The following is a 15288-nucleotide window of genomic DNA, read 5'->3' as shown; positions in this document are numbered from 1 at the left end:
TCTGTTGATTCCCTCATGGTCCCTCTGGCTACTGTCCTTCTCTCAAGCTTTCTCTTTCTGATGGCTGTACAAAACAGTTATTCAAGTCTTTAGCTAATTCCTCTTCAGATTTCTTCTTCCCTCTCTTTTAATGTCCATCTTATATTTGGCCTGTTACTTTTGTAAGTGTCACTCAGCTAAATTTCCAGTTGCTGAAGTCTTCTGTTTTGAACATGCTTGGATCAAATTGCCTTTTAAAATACTTGTTCATAAAATGTTTTTCTTGCCTTTTTCCATCTTTCTTGTTTAGACTCTATTATTAACTAACAGTGATGCAGTTTGAACTTACTCATCTCCATTCTTTTGGCATTAACTGCTTTCTTCATCTTCCTTCTTCTTCCTTCTTTTTCCTTTCTTTTATACTGCACTCTTCCACCTTCCTTTCTAATGTCTCATATCCCTCTGCAAAACTTGTATCAACTCTCTGTTGTTGATAGCAAACGTAATTACATTGTTGTTATGTGTGTTACTCGGCTCTAGTCACACTTCTGATGCCAGGAGTTGTCCTGTGGGATGAATCCTTTCTCATTCTTTGAACTTGTTTAAAGAAGCAGGAGTTTGAAATGTCTAAACCTTGTCCCAGCTTATTTTTGACTACTTATATGTGTGCAGCTGAAGTCACCCAGTATAACTGCTTTATTAGGTTTATCTCCCTTTGTTTTTCCCTTAACTTTATGCACTATATATTTTTCCTAATCTGGAGGTCATTACCCCTACTAGTATTTTCTACTACCTTTTTATTACTGGACGTAGTTTGAAATGGAGTGAGATACAACTGCTTTTTTTCTAATTAATTTTTAACAGGAAAATTATTACCATTAATACAAAGAATATTTGGGTTATACAGTAATGGGGTCAGTTGTTATCACTAGCCCATTTGCATTTGAGCTGTCTTTGCTCATGCTCGTTGTTTCAAGAATAAGCCCTGCTTTAAAGGGATCTTGTTCTAAAAAATACAATGTAAGAGAGAGAAGAAACAAGCAAGCAGATGGGGGGCGTGAGGATGGCAGGATAATAAAAATAATACCATCAGACTAGGCAGTAGAGGTAGAATTGTCAAATGCAATATTACTGTTTTACAAAGGAATCCTGGCAGAGGAAGAAGCCTTAGGAGCTGGGCACTGTGAACTTCTTTCTAACTGCAGCGCTAAAAGATGCCTTTTTTTACAGGTGGTTACCCTCCGCTAAAATGTGTCTATAAATGGAGGCAGGGAACTGAAATAGCCCAACTAAAGAAAAGAAAATCCTTCTGTATTTTTTTTCTGCCTTCCTTCTTTTCACTGTTTTGATGCCATGAGAGATGTTAACAATAAAACATCTCAGCATGTCTGCATTTGGTTCTCTGCTTCACCATGGAGGTGTGTATGGTTTGGCAAGTCACCTAGGAGCACTTTCTGCAGTGTGGTTTGGTATCTAGACTCTTTTCAGAGCAATTTAGGTGCTCCTCAGAACTGCAGTAAATGTTTCTCAGCACCTTTAGGAATGAATTGCCTTTAAATATCTCATTCTTATATCTCAGTTTTCACTCTGCAAAGTGAAAGTAGCACTTCAATACCTCATAGAAATGTTACACAATAAAAAGTGTAAAGCACTTCCGTTGCTATAGCAGTAAAAGCTGTATGATGACCTCTGAGATAAATTTTAGTAGCTCTCATTGGAGATTTGTCTCAGGTAGACAAGTATGTTTAATTTGTAATGCTGAAGGAGGAAAAATATAAAGCAGCAGGGAAAACCTGAAATCTAATCTTAAAGATGCAAAAAAAGGGTATGTTTTCAGAGGAGAATGCAATTCTGAGTTCAGAGTGTACTTACGTCTCTGTGTCACATTTAATCTAGCTACCAGGGACATCGAAGGCAAGCTCTAGCAACCTGCATACATGTACAGGATCCTTAGATGGCTTATACTCTGGCTAACAGGTTGTGCTATAGCCCATGCTGTCATCTTGTTATTACTGTTATCAGCTTTGTAAGGTAATTTCTGCAAGCTATCCTATAGTTGTACCTTTATTTTACAGTACTCGTACATTCAGGGCAGTAGCAGTGCTCCTTCTGTCTGTAGATGGATTGCAACTTATGTCTTAATGTTTGCAAATTTGGAAGAAGGGAGAGACTGCAAATTATCATCTCCATCACGAAGATACCTGTCTCTGTAGGGGAGGTGTGAGAGTGAGATTGTTGAGAGAGGATTTAACCAACCTGTGTAAGGTAAGTCACAGCCAAATTCAGCTGACAGCATTTTCTTTTCATAAAGATCCCCCCAGGAAGCGTGTGGACTCCCCAATGCTGAACAGGCATGGGAAGCGGCGGCCAGAAAGGAAGTCGATGGAGGTTCTCAGTGTGACAGATGGCGGCTCCCCAGTCCCTGCTCGCAGAGCTATTGAAATGGCACAACATGGACAGAGGTGGGTCTCTCCTTTACCCAGGAGTCCTGCCTGTCTGGGTTTGCTACCCCCTTTTATGTTATACATACCAAGAAGCTGTGGAGCTTTTCTATTCGCACCAGCACTCATTACAACTTCTAAGCACATTTGCAACGTGATCTGGCCACCAGCAGCGCTTATGCACACAGGACCAGAAGTCCTGCCAGGGGCTTAAGGTTTCTGTTTGCTTGCAGCTATTGCTCAAGAAACCACCACGTCCTCTGGGCAGGATTCATCTCACCTCTTTTTAATTGTCAAGAACATAGGCATTCAATCTAAGCTTGTGATACAGGCTGTCGCTCTAGGCAATGGGGACAGATGAGGGCTTTGGAAGGTCTCAGATACATATGTCCTCTATTCCAACCATCTTAGATGGGATAAATTACCCTCCAGTTGTTCCTCTCTGTCTCCATAGCCTACAACAGGAATCTAGATGACTATCTTTGATTAGGTGCCTAGCTTCTGGGCACCCGAAGTTAAATGAGATGAACCCCACCCTCCATGTCATCAGAACAGCTTGAATCTGGAAAGCCTTGTCCAGGCATCTGTAGATGCCTCTAAAATGTGCTGTCAGAGCCAGCATGCATCTGACCCACATAAATTAGGACATGCCTGTAAAGCGATGGAATGTGTATAATTTTGCCTCTTTTCTATCAAAGAAAGTGTCAGTCTTGTGGAGAAACAGCAGAGGAAAATGGTGTCTCCTCAAGGCAGGTTTTGGGAGAGCAAGTGAACTGTGGAAGTTCATTTATGTGAACCGTGGACGTTGCTTCCTCAGTCCCTATGACTACCCTAAGGGAAGCACGTGCATTTAGATTCACACTTGCATAAATCAATCAATATAAAAGAACACTTCACATATATGTATGCTGGTCATGCTGTAACTTCTGTTTTAGCTTTATTACATGATTTTTTTTGTTCAGCTGTTAAGATCTGCTCAAAAAGAGCCTGCTGTGCCCAGAAACTCCCTTTGCTGACTGAGAACTGGGTGAAGAACGTGAAATAATTTCATGTCCAGAGGCCCCAAGAATTGCTGGAAAAGTTTTGCTGGCAACTGCTACAGTTCTACAGTGAGGAGAAAGTGGTGATTTCCAGAATCTGCTAGGACTTATTTCAAACTGCACATGTGGCCTTGAGATACACTGCCATAAAGATTTTTCATTGTAGTGTAGGTTGGAAACCTGTCTTGAATATGTGGTTTGCTTTGATGTGAGGTCTGGGTGAAGGAAGTGTTCAGGACAGGGTGTGCTCAGTGTTCCCCATAGGCCTCAAAGTGATAAGGATGAACACAACACTGACAAACAGTTGCTCGCTCCTTATTCAGCTTGCAGTGTTTAATCTGGTACCTGGTAGATGCATGGGTCATGAAGCTCCCAGAGCCAGACAGAGGTGAATCACTTTCCCCCACCCCAAGGCTGCCTGTGAGTTGCAGTACGCTGCAGCTGTTTACAGTAAGTGTCCAACTGGGCGGAACAAATAGGATGTGTTAGATTGATCCCAATGTTTTCTGAGAGCTGACACCTTCTCTTCCAGCTCTCAGCTTTGAGTTTGGATTCCAAAGTCTGAAGAGGCAAAGCTGTGTCTTGCTATCCAGAGTATTTCTTTTGCTTTTAAATGTCTCACTCAGTTCTGCACATGAGGAAACAATTGAAGTCAAAAGGTCTGAGATGAGTTCAGAGCAGAGACATGTCCAGGCTACATATCAGTAAAGAAGGGCTTTGGTTTAAGGAGGAAGTCAAACCTGCCAGGCACAAAAGAGATACAGGGCAATACATACCACAACTCAGGGCTGGACATAAAGGTGTGATTAAATGTGGAGAAAGGGATGTAATAACACCATGACTGATGATGGTGGGCTTGGTAGTGCTTGTTTTGGAAGGGGTTAAAGGGAAGATGTTATTTTACTCCATGTGTGAGCTTCCATAATTCATACCATCCACATCCACAGATGACAGTGGCACATTTTGTGTTGCTGGCAGCACAGTCATTTATAACGTGAACTGGCTTCATTAACGAACACCACTGCATGGGGATTGTTAGGGGACGATGCATTGCTGATGGGGCACCATCTGTCAGAACAGTCGGTAACAAAATGACAAGTGCCTTCCACCAAGAGTGGGTGATTTTTAATGTCTAGTCGCATATTATATTCCATGAAATGACCCATTGATAGTGGATTTTACAGCAGTAGGGCTTAGATAACAGAAGGGGATGCTTTTTTAAGAATGACATTTTTTGGTCTCAACAGATGACTATTCAGTGCTTTTATCCTACAATACTAGGAAGACAGGGAGGTGGACCATGGAAACAGGTCTCCTGTTTAGACACAGATGATTTGTGTAAACATCTGGAGACACAGAGCCATTGCTTCTTTCTTGAGCTGGCAGATATACTCTTCTAACCAGTGGGCAGAACACACCCATGTGTCTTGTGATTTCGTCCTATTGTCCTCTTTCCCAGCAGTAAACAGATGTTTGCTTGCATAAAAGGGATTTATGTTATAACCTCTGGTTATGTGTGTGATGAACTGTGCTCTTGGTAACCATGTGGGGACCCTACAAGTGTCTGGTCTTGGCTTAAGGGCATATCTTTCCATTGAGATTTGAAACTTGGCAGCTTTCAACCCTACAGGCTGAGAAAGTATTAAGTGAAAATCATAGTCCTTCAGTGACTTAATTTTGGGTAATGGAGGAGGGGAACTCAGCACAAAGGCTGCTTGTTGAGCTTACAGACTCCTTGAAATGCTTCTGCTGACCTCTGCAAGTGTTCTCCATTGGGTCTTTGTATATGGCAAAGTTAGTATGCACAAACACCAGCCATCCTAAAACTGGTGACTAAGTTTTGTTAATTCTTGGTTTTCCCTACTAGTTGTCAACTAAACGGGTTCATAATTACATCTTAATTGCTTCTGCTGTTGTGGTATCCACACCTCTCAGACTATCTGGTATTTCATTGAAATGTCAAAAGAAAAGAGGTAGGTTCTGAGCTTAGTTTAACACCAGCTAATTTGTCCCTTGTGCCAAAGTCACACAGACTAGGAAGAATTCCTTGGGAGATAGAATTCCTCTGGGATATACCAGAAATTTTCAGCAGCTCTGTTGAGAGAGTCCAAAAACTGTTCTAAAATGGGCTTCATTAACTATTCATTTTCTTCTGGTTATTGAAGTGGATAGCTTGCATGAAAGATCAGCTAACATTAGGAAGCAGTGTTCTGTGAAACAATGAAGCATATTACCAGTGAAACATATTACAGAGAGCTGCCCCTTTAGCAAAACATAGGGAATTTTGCTACTAAGCTTCAGGGACTCATACCCAAGATGATAAAGAAGGGCATTTCTCTATACACTGAGTATAGGGAAGAGAGTTGGGAGTAAGTGGTAATGGACCCTACAAATTAGAATACAAAATGGATTACTGTTCCTCTAAGAGGCTCTATGGTCTGATTTTAACCTTTTCCCAGATTGTGCTTAGTGTTGAAGTCTTCTAGAAAAGTCTGAGTAATGAGCGCTTTGCAATTTGTGCCTTCAGGCATGTTCTATTTTCCCTGGACAATGTGACAAAGTAGATGGTACCTGGGTTTTCAATTGGATAAAGGAGAGCAGGGTTTACATGCTTTATGTATGGGGGGAGTCACCTTAGACCTCAGAAGTCAGGGGAAGATAACGAACTTCAGCACTGTGTAGGCTTGAGCCATAGTTGGAAAGTAAAAGAAAGGTTTTTCAGAGCATTGCTTAAAAAGGGGAGGATGGGTTGGGGGGCTGGGTGTCCAGCATTGCTTCAGGTGACTCTCTTTTGTAAATGTCCACACTAGTAACTCTGTTTTCTCGCTTTGTTCCTGCCATAGTAAAACAATGTTCAGTAAAAGCCTGGATATCTCTGAAGCCAATCCCAAATTCAACAAAGAAGAAAGGTATAAACACTGACAATATGTTCCTCTCCTCTACCTCACTGCTGAGACCTTAAAGATGCAGTACTTACCTTCTCCGTGTGGGGACATAGCTGTTCTCTCTTTAGAGAGAAACAAAGAGGGTGGGATATTTACAGCCCCACACCACATATATTTTTGTACAGTACCATTCATTTGAGGCTATACCCAATGCAGCCTGTGACTGTACCAACGTTTTCCCCACTAAAATTTCATCCTACTGCTACTTCTGGTTCAGTTCTGCCATGAGTGAGGATGCCCAGGGTAGAAGACATATTTGCTAAGACTGCTTTGGGAAGGATTGGAATATAAAACACTAGGAAAGCCCAGAGTGCTCCACTCCCAACACTAGAAACAGCAGCACAACTGAGTCAGTGACAACAATGGTATGAAACTTTGGAAATCCTGTCTGACAGAGAAAAATATTAAATGCCTGTAGGTAAGAGACAAACTCCTTAAGACTACCCTGGCTGCACCAGAGAACACAAGAGGAAAAGATGATTGAAGATGGAGTTTTTGGAGTATGATTCCAGTCTAGCAGTTCAAGTGACAGATGGTGAAGAATAACAAAAAGGGTAACTCCCAGCTGTGAATAGAGGCACAATGGAAGACATGCAGGCCACCAGATTTAGGGAGTATAAGTGGACCCATGTGGGTCCATGAACAAAAAAAAAAAGTTTAGACTTTTGGGAAGGTTTTTAGTGGACATGTTGTTCCTAAAATTTCGGTCTCAGAGGAAGACAATTCTTCTCTAATGTTAAAAGCTGGCATCCCAATGGATAATTCTTCATCAAAATGTAATCCTTACACATTTTGGACAAACACTTAGCTTACCCAAAGGTTAGGAGTGTTCCATATGATTCAAAAAGGGGGGAGCAGTGGGTTCCTTAAAGGAACCTATGGACTTGGCAAACCATTCTTCTTTCCATTTCCCCTTTTAATAGAAACCTTTCTATTTAAAGATAAATGTGGCCTTTAAGCCTCAGGAGACTTGTAGGATGTGTGCAGGACAGCCCCTGTTTTGGCCTTTTGCAGACTGAGGCAGTCCTTTGTGGGCAGCATTTTAAGTCTTGAACCTGCCACAATGAAGAACATTGTGCATCTGCAGGAGAGATTGTGCCTCATGTGGTGTGTCAAGCACCCTCTTTAAGATGCCAAGATAGGAACAAGCATTGGACCCAAACTGTTAGAAACCTCTAAGTTTCACAGCCATGAAGAAGTAGTGGTTATACAGTCTTTAGTGGCTGGGCTTTCCTGAACTATTACCATAGACATGAAAATTCCTGTTCCTTTCTCTGATTCCCCCTATATGTCAGTTCTATTCTTGAACATGTGGCACTTCTTGTACTAAAAGTTAGTCTGAAACTAGTCTGAAGATGAGCTTTTCCACAGTAGTTAAAACTCAGGTCCAGTAAGAGAAGTGCAGAAATTTTGTCTGTGACAGGAGAAGGGTCTTTCAGCAGATGTTCCCAGCACCATTCATTGTCCCTCTGTCCTTCTCTAGCAGCTGCTACAGCTGTGTTAGGAGCAGAGGAAATGACCCTTCAGTAACCACTGGGGGAATTTCTTAAATACACATGGGCATTTCATGTTCCCTTTCAAAGGTGATATTTTTCAGAGTACAGGAAGAGAAGGTTAGGGCACTGCACAAGGATTACCCAGGGTCCTTCTCATTGAAGGACCAGGCTGATTTTTGGAGGATCACATGTGCTGTGGTCTTACCTCCTTCCCACTTCTAAGAGTTACGATGAAGGACCTCAGCAGTGGGAAAGTGAGAGGACCTGGATTCTGGATCTGCGCACAGCCACATGAACAAAAGGGATAGGCAGCAAAGAGAACCCCAGCAAAATGGGGCCAGCTGATCATGGTGGTCATTAAATTTTTGGCCAGTGTTTAATTATCCAACCTTATGATGTCTTTTTTAAAGGAATACTGCATCTTTAAGGGTCCCTTCCCTCTAGATGCACATGGTTGTCTTAGTAGCTGAGGCCACTGTCCCTTTCTTTTTCTTTTTCTTTCTTTCTGACTTTGTCTTTCACCCCCTCTTTCAGTGCTTCTCTTCTTCTGTATCTGGGTTGCTGCAGCTCCGTAGTTCACTTGCTTCAGTATTGTAGGGAATGCACATGTCTGCGCTTCTGGGTCTATTGTGTCCTGGGATTGTTCATTTTTTTTAAACCTCATTTCCCTCTTCCTTTTCCTTATTGTCAATTTGCTGTCCATTCTCTTTGTTAACCTCTTCAGTGCCTTCCCTGTTGGGAAAATGACTTGAAAGAAAAATTAATCAATCTTCTTGCACCCATTCTATTTACATTTTAATATTCTGCATGTGTGAATATGGGTATATTTTCTGTATAAATATACACACACGTTCCAATATACAATGGGTGTCAATTTGCTCTTCTCAGTTACATCACTGTAGATAGTTTTGTACGGGTACAATTGAGGACAGCGTTTGTCCCTAAATATATACATATATATGTATTTGTATATATATGCATTAGATCTTACCCAAATTTGCACTCCAGACCGAAATACAAATGGAGTGTCACTCAAACACATGAAAAAGAACTTACTGTAATGCTTCTTTCCACTTCTCTATCAATGCGTAGCACAACAGCTTTTTCTTTCTATTCTAACTATGTTTTAATTTTAACTTTTCTAAAAACTGCCTTGCGTTGCCCAGCCCAGCATTTGCAATGTTGATGTAACCAGAAGCATGGCTAGTTGCACTGAGCAGTAAACTGAAATCTACTGGGCATATATTAAATTTGGCATTTCTGTTGGTGACCGTCTTGTGGAGAATGGATTTTCCTCACCCAGCCAGAGGTAGTTCTGGCAGCTTGGGAGCCTGTTATTGAAAATGGAGAGAATGAGAGAGAGAAAGAGACAGAGAGGAAAAAAGCGCTGCATCCGACTTGAAAATAATTTGGCTTAATAACACACCAGATTTTTTTTATTTCTAATCTAATCTTTGTTAATGTGAAAAGGTGGTGACACTTTCCTGAGTTTGCTTACCTGCACCCCTGAAAACTTAATAGTCTGACTATTCTTTTCAATTTTGAATGCTTTGGTTAGTAGTGAAAAATTAAGAATACTGAAGTTTTTGATTGTTGCTACGCTTCAAAGTCAACAAGCCAGAGATTCATTCTTCTTTTAGAGCTGCTGTTTCAGACTCTTTTCAGCACAGCATTGATTTATCCTCCATTCACATTTGAAAGATTTTCTTTCCAACCTTTAAGACCCAGAGACTGAATTTATTTTAAATGAAAAATGAGATCCTGGAGCACAAGATGGCATCCACAGAGATAAGTGCCGGGTTGCTGAGCTGGTATGTTCTAGCTGATCTGAATTCCTGACTACAAGACCATCATGACTAATAAGCTAGTATCAAAGCAGATTCACAGCTTGAGCTACAATCTTGTACCCTGGGCTCCCAAGCTGGCTCAGAAATGCATGCTTTAATAACCAATATGTTTCACAGTCATTCGTGGCAAAAAAAGTACTTCTTACCAGGCCAGCTTGGGGGACAGAGGGACACTACACTGAGCAAAGTGGGGACAAAAAGAACAATTTCCTTGATAACGGTCTGATATAACTGTGCCTTATGTAAGAGGCAGAAAAGAAATGCAGCATGAAGTATGAACCCCATTGCTCTGCTGACTGCTTTAATTGGGATTTGGCTGGGAATTTTTTTTTACAACCTTAGTATGTCCCTCTCCATATTCCCCAGTGCCAAAGTTGGATGTGTCTGCAATATTGTGAGCAGGACAAAAGTTGTTTTCTGGTAAATGAAACTGTCCCCCTAGTGTTCCTGGTCTCTGAAGATGTAGGCACCAGTGGCAATAATTATGACCGTTCAGTTCTCCGAACAGTATTTCACTCTGCTTTTCCTACTCTTCTCTCCACCTGCCTCCACATCCCTCCCTCTTTCTTTCTTTCTTTCTCTCTCTCCCTCTCTCTTCGTTTTCCCTTTCCGAGGATGGCGAGTGCTGATCCGTTGGGGTAAGCTCTAGTTTTGGATTATTCCTGTTGCGGGACCTGTTGTATCTTGTAGAGAAACTTTTCATTTGCACTTTACAAATACAATACAGGCTGATATACTTCAGTGAATGAGGCTTTACAGCAGGGAGAGAGAGAGAGAGAGAGAGAGATGTGGGAAGAAGCATTTTTGGTGTTATTGTGTGTGTTTGTGTGTTTTTATGTTGGAGTCACACTCCATATAATTTACTTTTGGGTTCTTTTTTGTTCTCTTGTTTGTCTCTATGTTTCAATGTCTGTGGGCACAGAGAACTATCCTCATACACTGTGCAGGTACCAGGACACCTTTTGAGAATGAAACCCCCTTCTCCGTTTAGCGCTTTTTATATCTGTTTGGTACCCTCCAGTTAATTTTGATCCTAAGCTATCCTTTTTTCTTCTTTTTTTTAAGATGAAGCTGAATCCCATCCATGTTATTAAAAAAATGCTGGGTATTCCCTCTCTTTTTAGTATGTTTTCTTAAGAGGTGAACAGATGGCCCTCGAGACAGACAAAGCTCTTTATTTTCAATGAAGAGGATATAGGTACAACTAGGAATGCAGTCATGCTTCAAATTAAAGTTCCATTTATAAATACTTAACAGAAGGAGAATATTTTATTAATAAATGATTTAATAAAAATATTGTAATAGATCACTACAGTCTACAGCAAAAGCTTATTGAGAGGGTACATATTGAGAAAGCTAATTAGCACCAGTAACATTTACTTCTCATGTTTGTAGCATGCTTTACTATTTATTAATTCTTTCTAAACCATTTATAAATGGAACTTTAGTATAATTGGCCAATTATAAGGAAGGTGCTGCTGTTTAACATCACCCTCTGTGTGCGCTGAAAGGAAGAAGAGGTGTGTTACCAACACCTGCAGTCCTTTCTCTGTAGTCTTTGTAATGCTTCATCTTACAAGTGGTTATTACCATGAGTAGACCTTCTGACTTAAGCATAAGTATTCCCAGTAAGAGGTGTTATAGTTAGTATTATTTGCACCGTTGGGACTGTAAGACAGTGGAGCATCAAAGGTATTCTATTCGTATTCCCTAGATCAGGGAGCAAGGAAGCACAGTTTGTATATTTTGGGCACCCAAGAGTAATAGTGATGAAATGTTGTAATGCCTGACTGCTCACCTGTTGCATATTAATTCAGGTCATTTTCAGGGGTCTCATACCCTGAAATACAGTTTAGAATTTTTTGGTTTTATTTGAGTGAGCAAGCAAAGAGGAGTATCAAATTCCACCCAATTTATGCTTGAAGTGAATAAGAGGTTGGCTGGATATTTTGGGAATGACTTTCAAAACTACACATGGAATCAAACCAATTCAAAATTTCTAAGGCATTTCACCCAGGGACAGAAGTCTGATGCATTACTGCACGCTGCATGCATGCTGCAGGCTCCCCTTCTTGGAAGCATGGCTCCAGCTTGACCAGCTAAGTGGCTGTATTCAGCATCCTGGTAAAACTGTGCTATGAAAGCAAGTTCTGCTGGGACTGCAACAAGGTACCAAACTCCCCTTTGATTGTAAGAAAAATTTCTGTAAGATGGTTATTCAAAGAAGAAACAAATGCCAAATCTGACCCAAATGCTTAATGCTGGCTGTGAAGCCTTTATACTCTACTGGTGTGTACTAGCAGATGCACTGTTTAAAGCACTTGAAAATTAATGAAGGGCTATATAGAGGTGCTCTGTACATGTGCTATATGTGTAGTACGGTTACCAGGTCAGCTGTGCTTTTCCTTCTTGTATTTCTCTCCGCCTGCACCTCAGCAGTGTGAGGCTTCAGCCCTTCACCTCTTACAGCTCTCCAGAAATTCTGCAGTTCTCTGAAACTAGCTGGAAACTGGATTCCAGCTCCTCAATTTCACCAGTAAGAGACCACTGGTCTAACGTGAATTGGGCCTCGCATGGCTTCCCCTTTGACAGCAGCTGGCTAAAATGAGTAAAAAATTACTTTAAAACAAAGGACCTTTTAACTTTGATATTTTGAAGTATCAAATAGATTGAATAAGGTATAAAATCATCACATCTACAAACTACAGCCCACACATGCACATTTCATTTCAGTCCTTGGCTTCTCTCTTTCATAGCTCAGATGTCTCCAGATTATTGATCGTCTATGAGATGGGAGGAATAGCCTGCAATGGTCTCGGTGCCCACCTTATGTTTAGAGTGCCCTCTACATCTTCCCCCTCCTAAACCTTGGGTCTTGCTCCCTTATGTTTTTTTTTTAATTCCTCCCTCCAGGCTTGGCAAAACAACTATGTCACTTTGGAAGGGACTAAAGAATCTCTTGTGTCTCTAAATCTGGCAATTGTGTTTGAAGGAATGCTCTTTATCTGAGCAACTGCATTAACTTTTCTGCTTGTATTTTCAACAACTTTTTAATGGCTTCCATTGAGTATTGTTTTTGCATTGTTGTATGCCCAAGCATACAACAATGCAAAACACAGAGCAAAATGAGTCATACACAATGTTTGTAGTTTCCTAGATTGTTGCATTTAATATTAAGTTATTGGAATAATTATAGATTTAATAATTCCAATGACATTTAATGCCTGTAGAGACTCTTAGGAGGTTACTCACTAATACATATTTCCCACTAAATAAACTAAGTTCATAGCCGTAGAGATAAGGTGATGTCATATTTTTCTCCTCTTTCCACACATAAGATCATCCAGGGTCTGCCATACTAATGTGCTGCCTGTAGGGCCTCATACTTTCATTTTCTGGTGAGAGGGATAAAAATTTAAATTCTCTCTGTTCTTTCATTAAAGTATTTCAGCATAATGCAACATTTTCATTACTTTCTTTTGGCCCTGTCCCAGTTCTGTCCACCTGACTCTGAGATACAGGAGCAGTGCAAGTGGTTTTTTTTTTTTAAAAACTGAATTCTAGCATTTCCCAGCTAAGATGATCTTGATGGGAAGAACAAATCTGTCATTTTTTGCTTGTTAGCATTTTTGTACTGCAATATAGAACCTACCACTGTACTGAGTTTTTATAGCCAGCTTAGGAACTATGTCCCATTTGTAAAGGTAAATTATGGGAGATTTATTAAATTGAAGAAGATGCAAGGAAGATCTTCTCAGTCTGGGTGTCATATCCCATACCAGCACTCTCTTGTAAAGGGGAAAAGTTTTGAAAATGTACAGCTCTCTTTTCACCCCAACACTTAAAATTAACCCAGGATTCTTTAAACTCTTTCTACTGCTCCTATATACAATTTCCAGTGTGGACAAACTAAAACTTGCTATAGGGCCTACTTTACTTCTTATGTATTTTGCATGTAAATCAGCAGCAGAAATAAAGCTTGTTCGATAGTAATCATGTGGATACTGAATGCATTTCCAGGAGGATTTCACACTAACTCTCTCTTCTGTCCCCTACCTCAGGCTCCTAGGCTGGATGAAAGCACAGTACCCAACAACTCTTTTTCAAATATTGCTTCCAATAAGGAACTGGGAGTTGGGAGGTGGGGCCTGCCATGTTTTGCCCTCCGTGCGTGTGATCATTTTTGTAAAAAAATAGGAGGCAATGGGGTTGGGAGGGGAGAATTCAGGACTCTTGGAAACACCTGATTGCAAAGAGGAAATAGCAGATTGGAACTTTTAATCAAGTATCCTGGAATTCAGGTGAGTGTCAGAGAGGACTTTCCCACCACAATTAAGAGCTGGCGGGAACTGCTCCTAGTGGGAGTTTAATTCCTAAGTAGGTGTTTAACTGCATCTCTGGGCACCTAAATGCCTTCCACATTTGTCCAAGATAATCTATAGGCTCCTCTTGTAATTTATGGTTTGGAAGAAGCTTCTCCTGATGACTCATACAAGGAAGATTTTAACTAAATGGACTTCCCATATGCACGACACATCTGTGTTGTACTCAGCTACTTCAGTTATAGGAGAGGCACATAAAACAGCTTTTCAAAAGTGGAGCAGATGGTTCTCCCCTTAAAATTACTTTGCATAAACCTTTATGAGTGCCCCAGATCTTGATGGTACAAATTTTGGTTTAATCTAGTGCAAAGGAATGCCAAGACTGAGCTTTAGTTTTTGACCGCTGTACTATGATGGGCAGACTGCAGCAGGGTACAAGGAAAAATGTAAGTGGGGAGTTTCTGCATAGAATGAGTGCCCCATATTTTCATGCTGCAAATTTAGATTTAATCTGGCAAAAAAGCATTGGGCTTCTGGGTTTCACCTACTTACTGTGGTGGACAAACTGCAATGAGATACAAAGAAAACCATCAGTGAGTAGTTTCTGCAGAGGATGCAAATAGGGAGAACAGGACCTGCCATTGTGTTTAGTGGTAGCTTACTTTTTCCTTGGAAGTATTTCCTCTTTTGCAGTTCACATATTTTTTAATAATTCTACTACTCAAATTTATTTAGTAATATAATGGTCTGTGAGACCATTTTAGAAACTGATTTTTTTGTTTTATTCTTCTATAACAATAGAAGAGAGTAAACTGAGACAGTTTATGGTCTAAATTTGTTTTATATTCTCTTATGTATAAACTGACATTAACTATCTGACCTATATCAATTTTAAATATATATATGTGTGCACACACACATAGACACATATGTATACACATACACACATGCACTCTGTTTTCCAAGCATCTACAGGATTTCACCTTTTCATGTTTTGTTACCTGAAGGCAAGTAATTGCTTTCATGGCTCTTACTATATGTGAAACATTGATAGGTTTGCTATATTGACATGTTGCATGGTGGTTGTTGAACAACTATGTTCTTAGCCAAGTCCTCTCCTATAAGATGTTTCAGTCTTCAAGACAACTTTCTATCTATTTAAAAAGGATAGAAAGCAGCTGCCTCTAGGACTTACTCATTTACAGTAACACAGAGGGG

General features: G+C 40.4%; 1 protein-coding gene across 1 annotated transcript in view; it reads left to right on the top strand.

Annotated features, from left to right (window-relative positions):
• Nucleotides 1-15288, top strand: part of BRSK2 (BR serine/threonine kinase 2) — a 330005-nt gene that overhangs the window by 276407 nt on the left and 38310 nt on the right. The window contains 2 exon segments of the mRNA XM_076344223.1: nucleotides 2291-2441; nucleotides 6304-6369. Of these exon segments, the coding sequence (XP_076200338.1) occupies nucleotides 2291-2441; nucleotides 6304-6369 (217 nt within the window).

This window comes from Aptenodytes patagonicus, chromosome 7 (genome assembly GCF_965638725.1).
Source record: "Aptenodytes patagonicus chromosome 7, bAptPat1.pri.cur, whole genome shotgun sequence".
Taxonomy (NCBI): domain Eukaryota; kingdom Metazoa; phylum Chordata; class Aves; order Sphenisciformes; family Spheniscidae; genus Aptenodytes; species Aptenodytes patagonicus.
The sequence above is the reverse complement of the archived record's forward strand: the minus strand, read 5'-3'. Positions and strand labels throughout refer to the sequence as shown.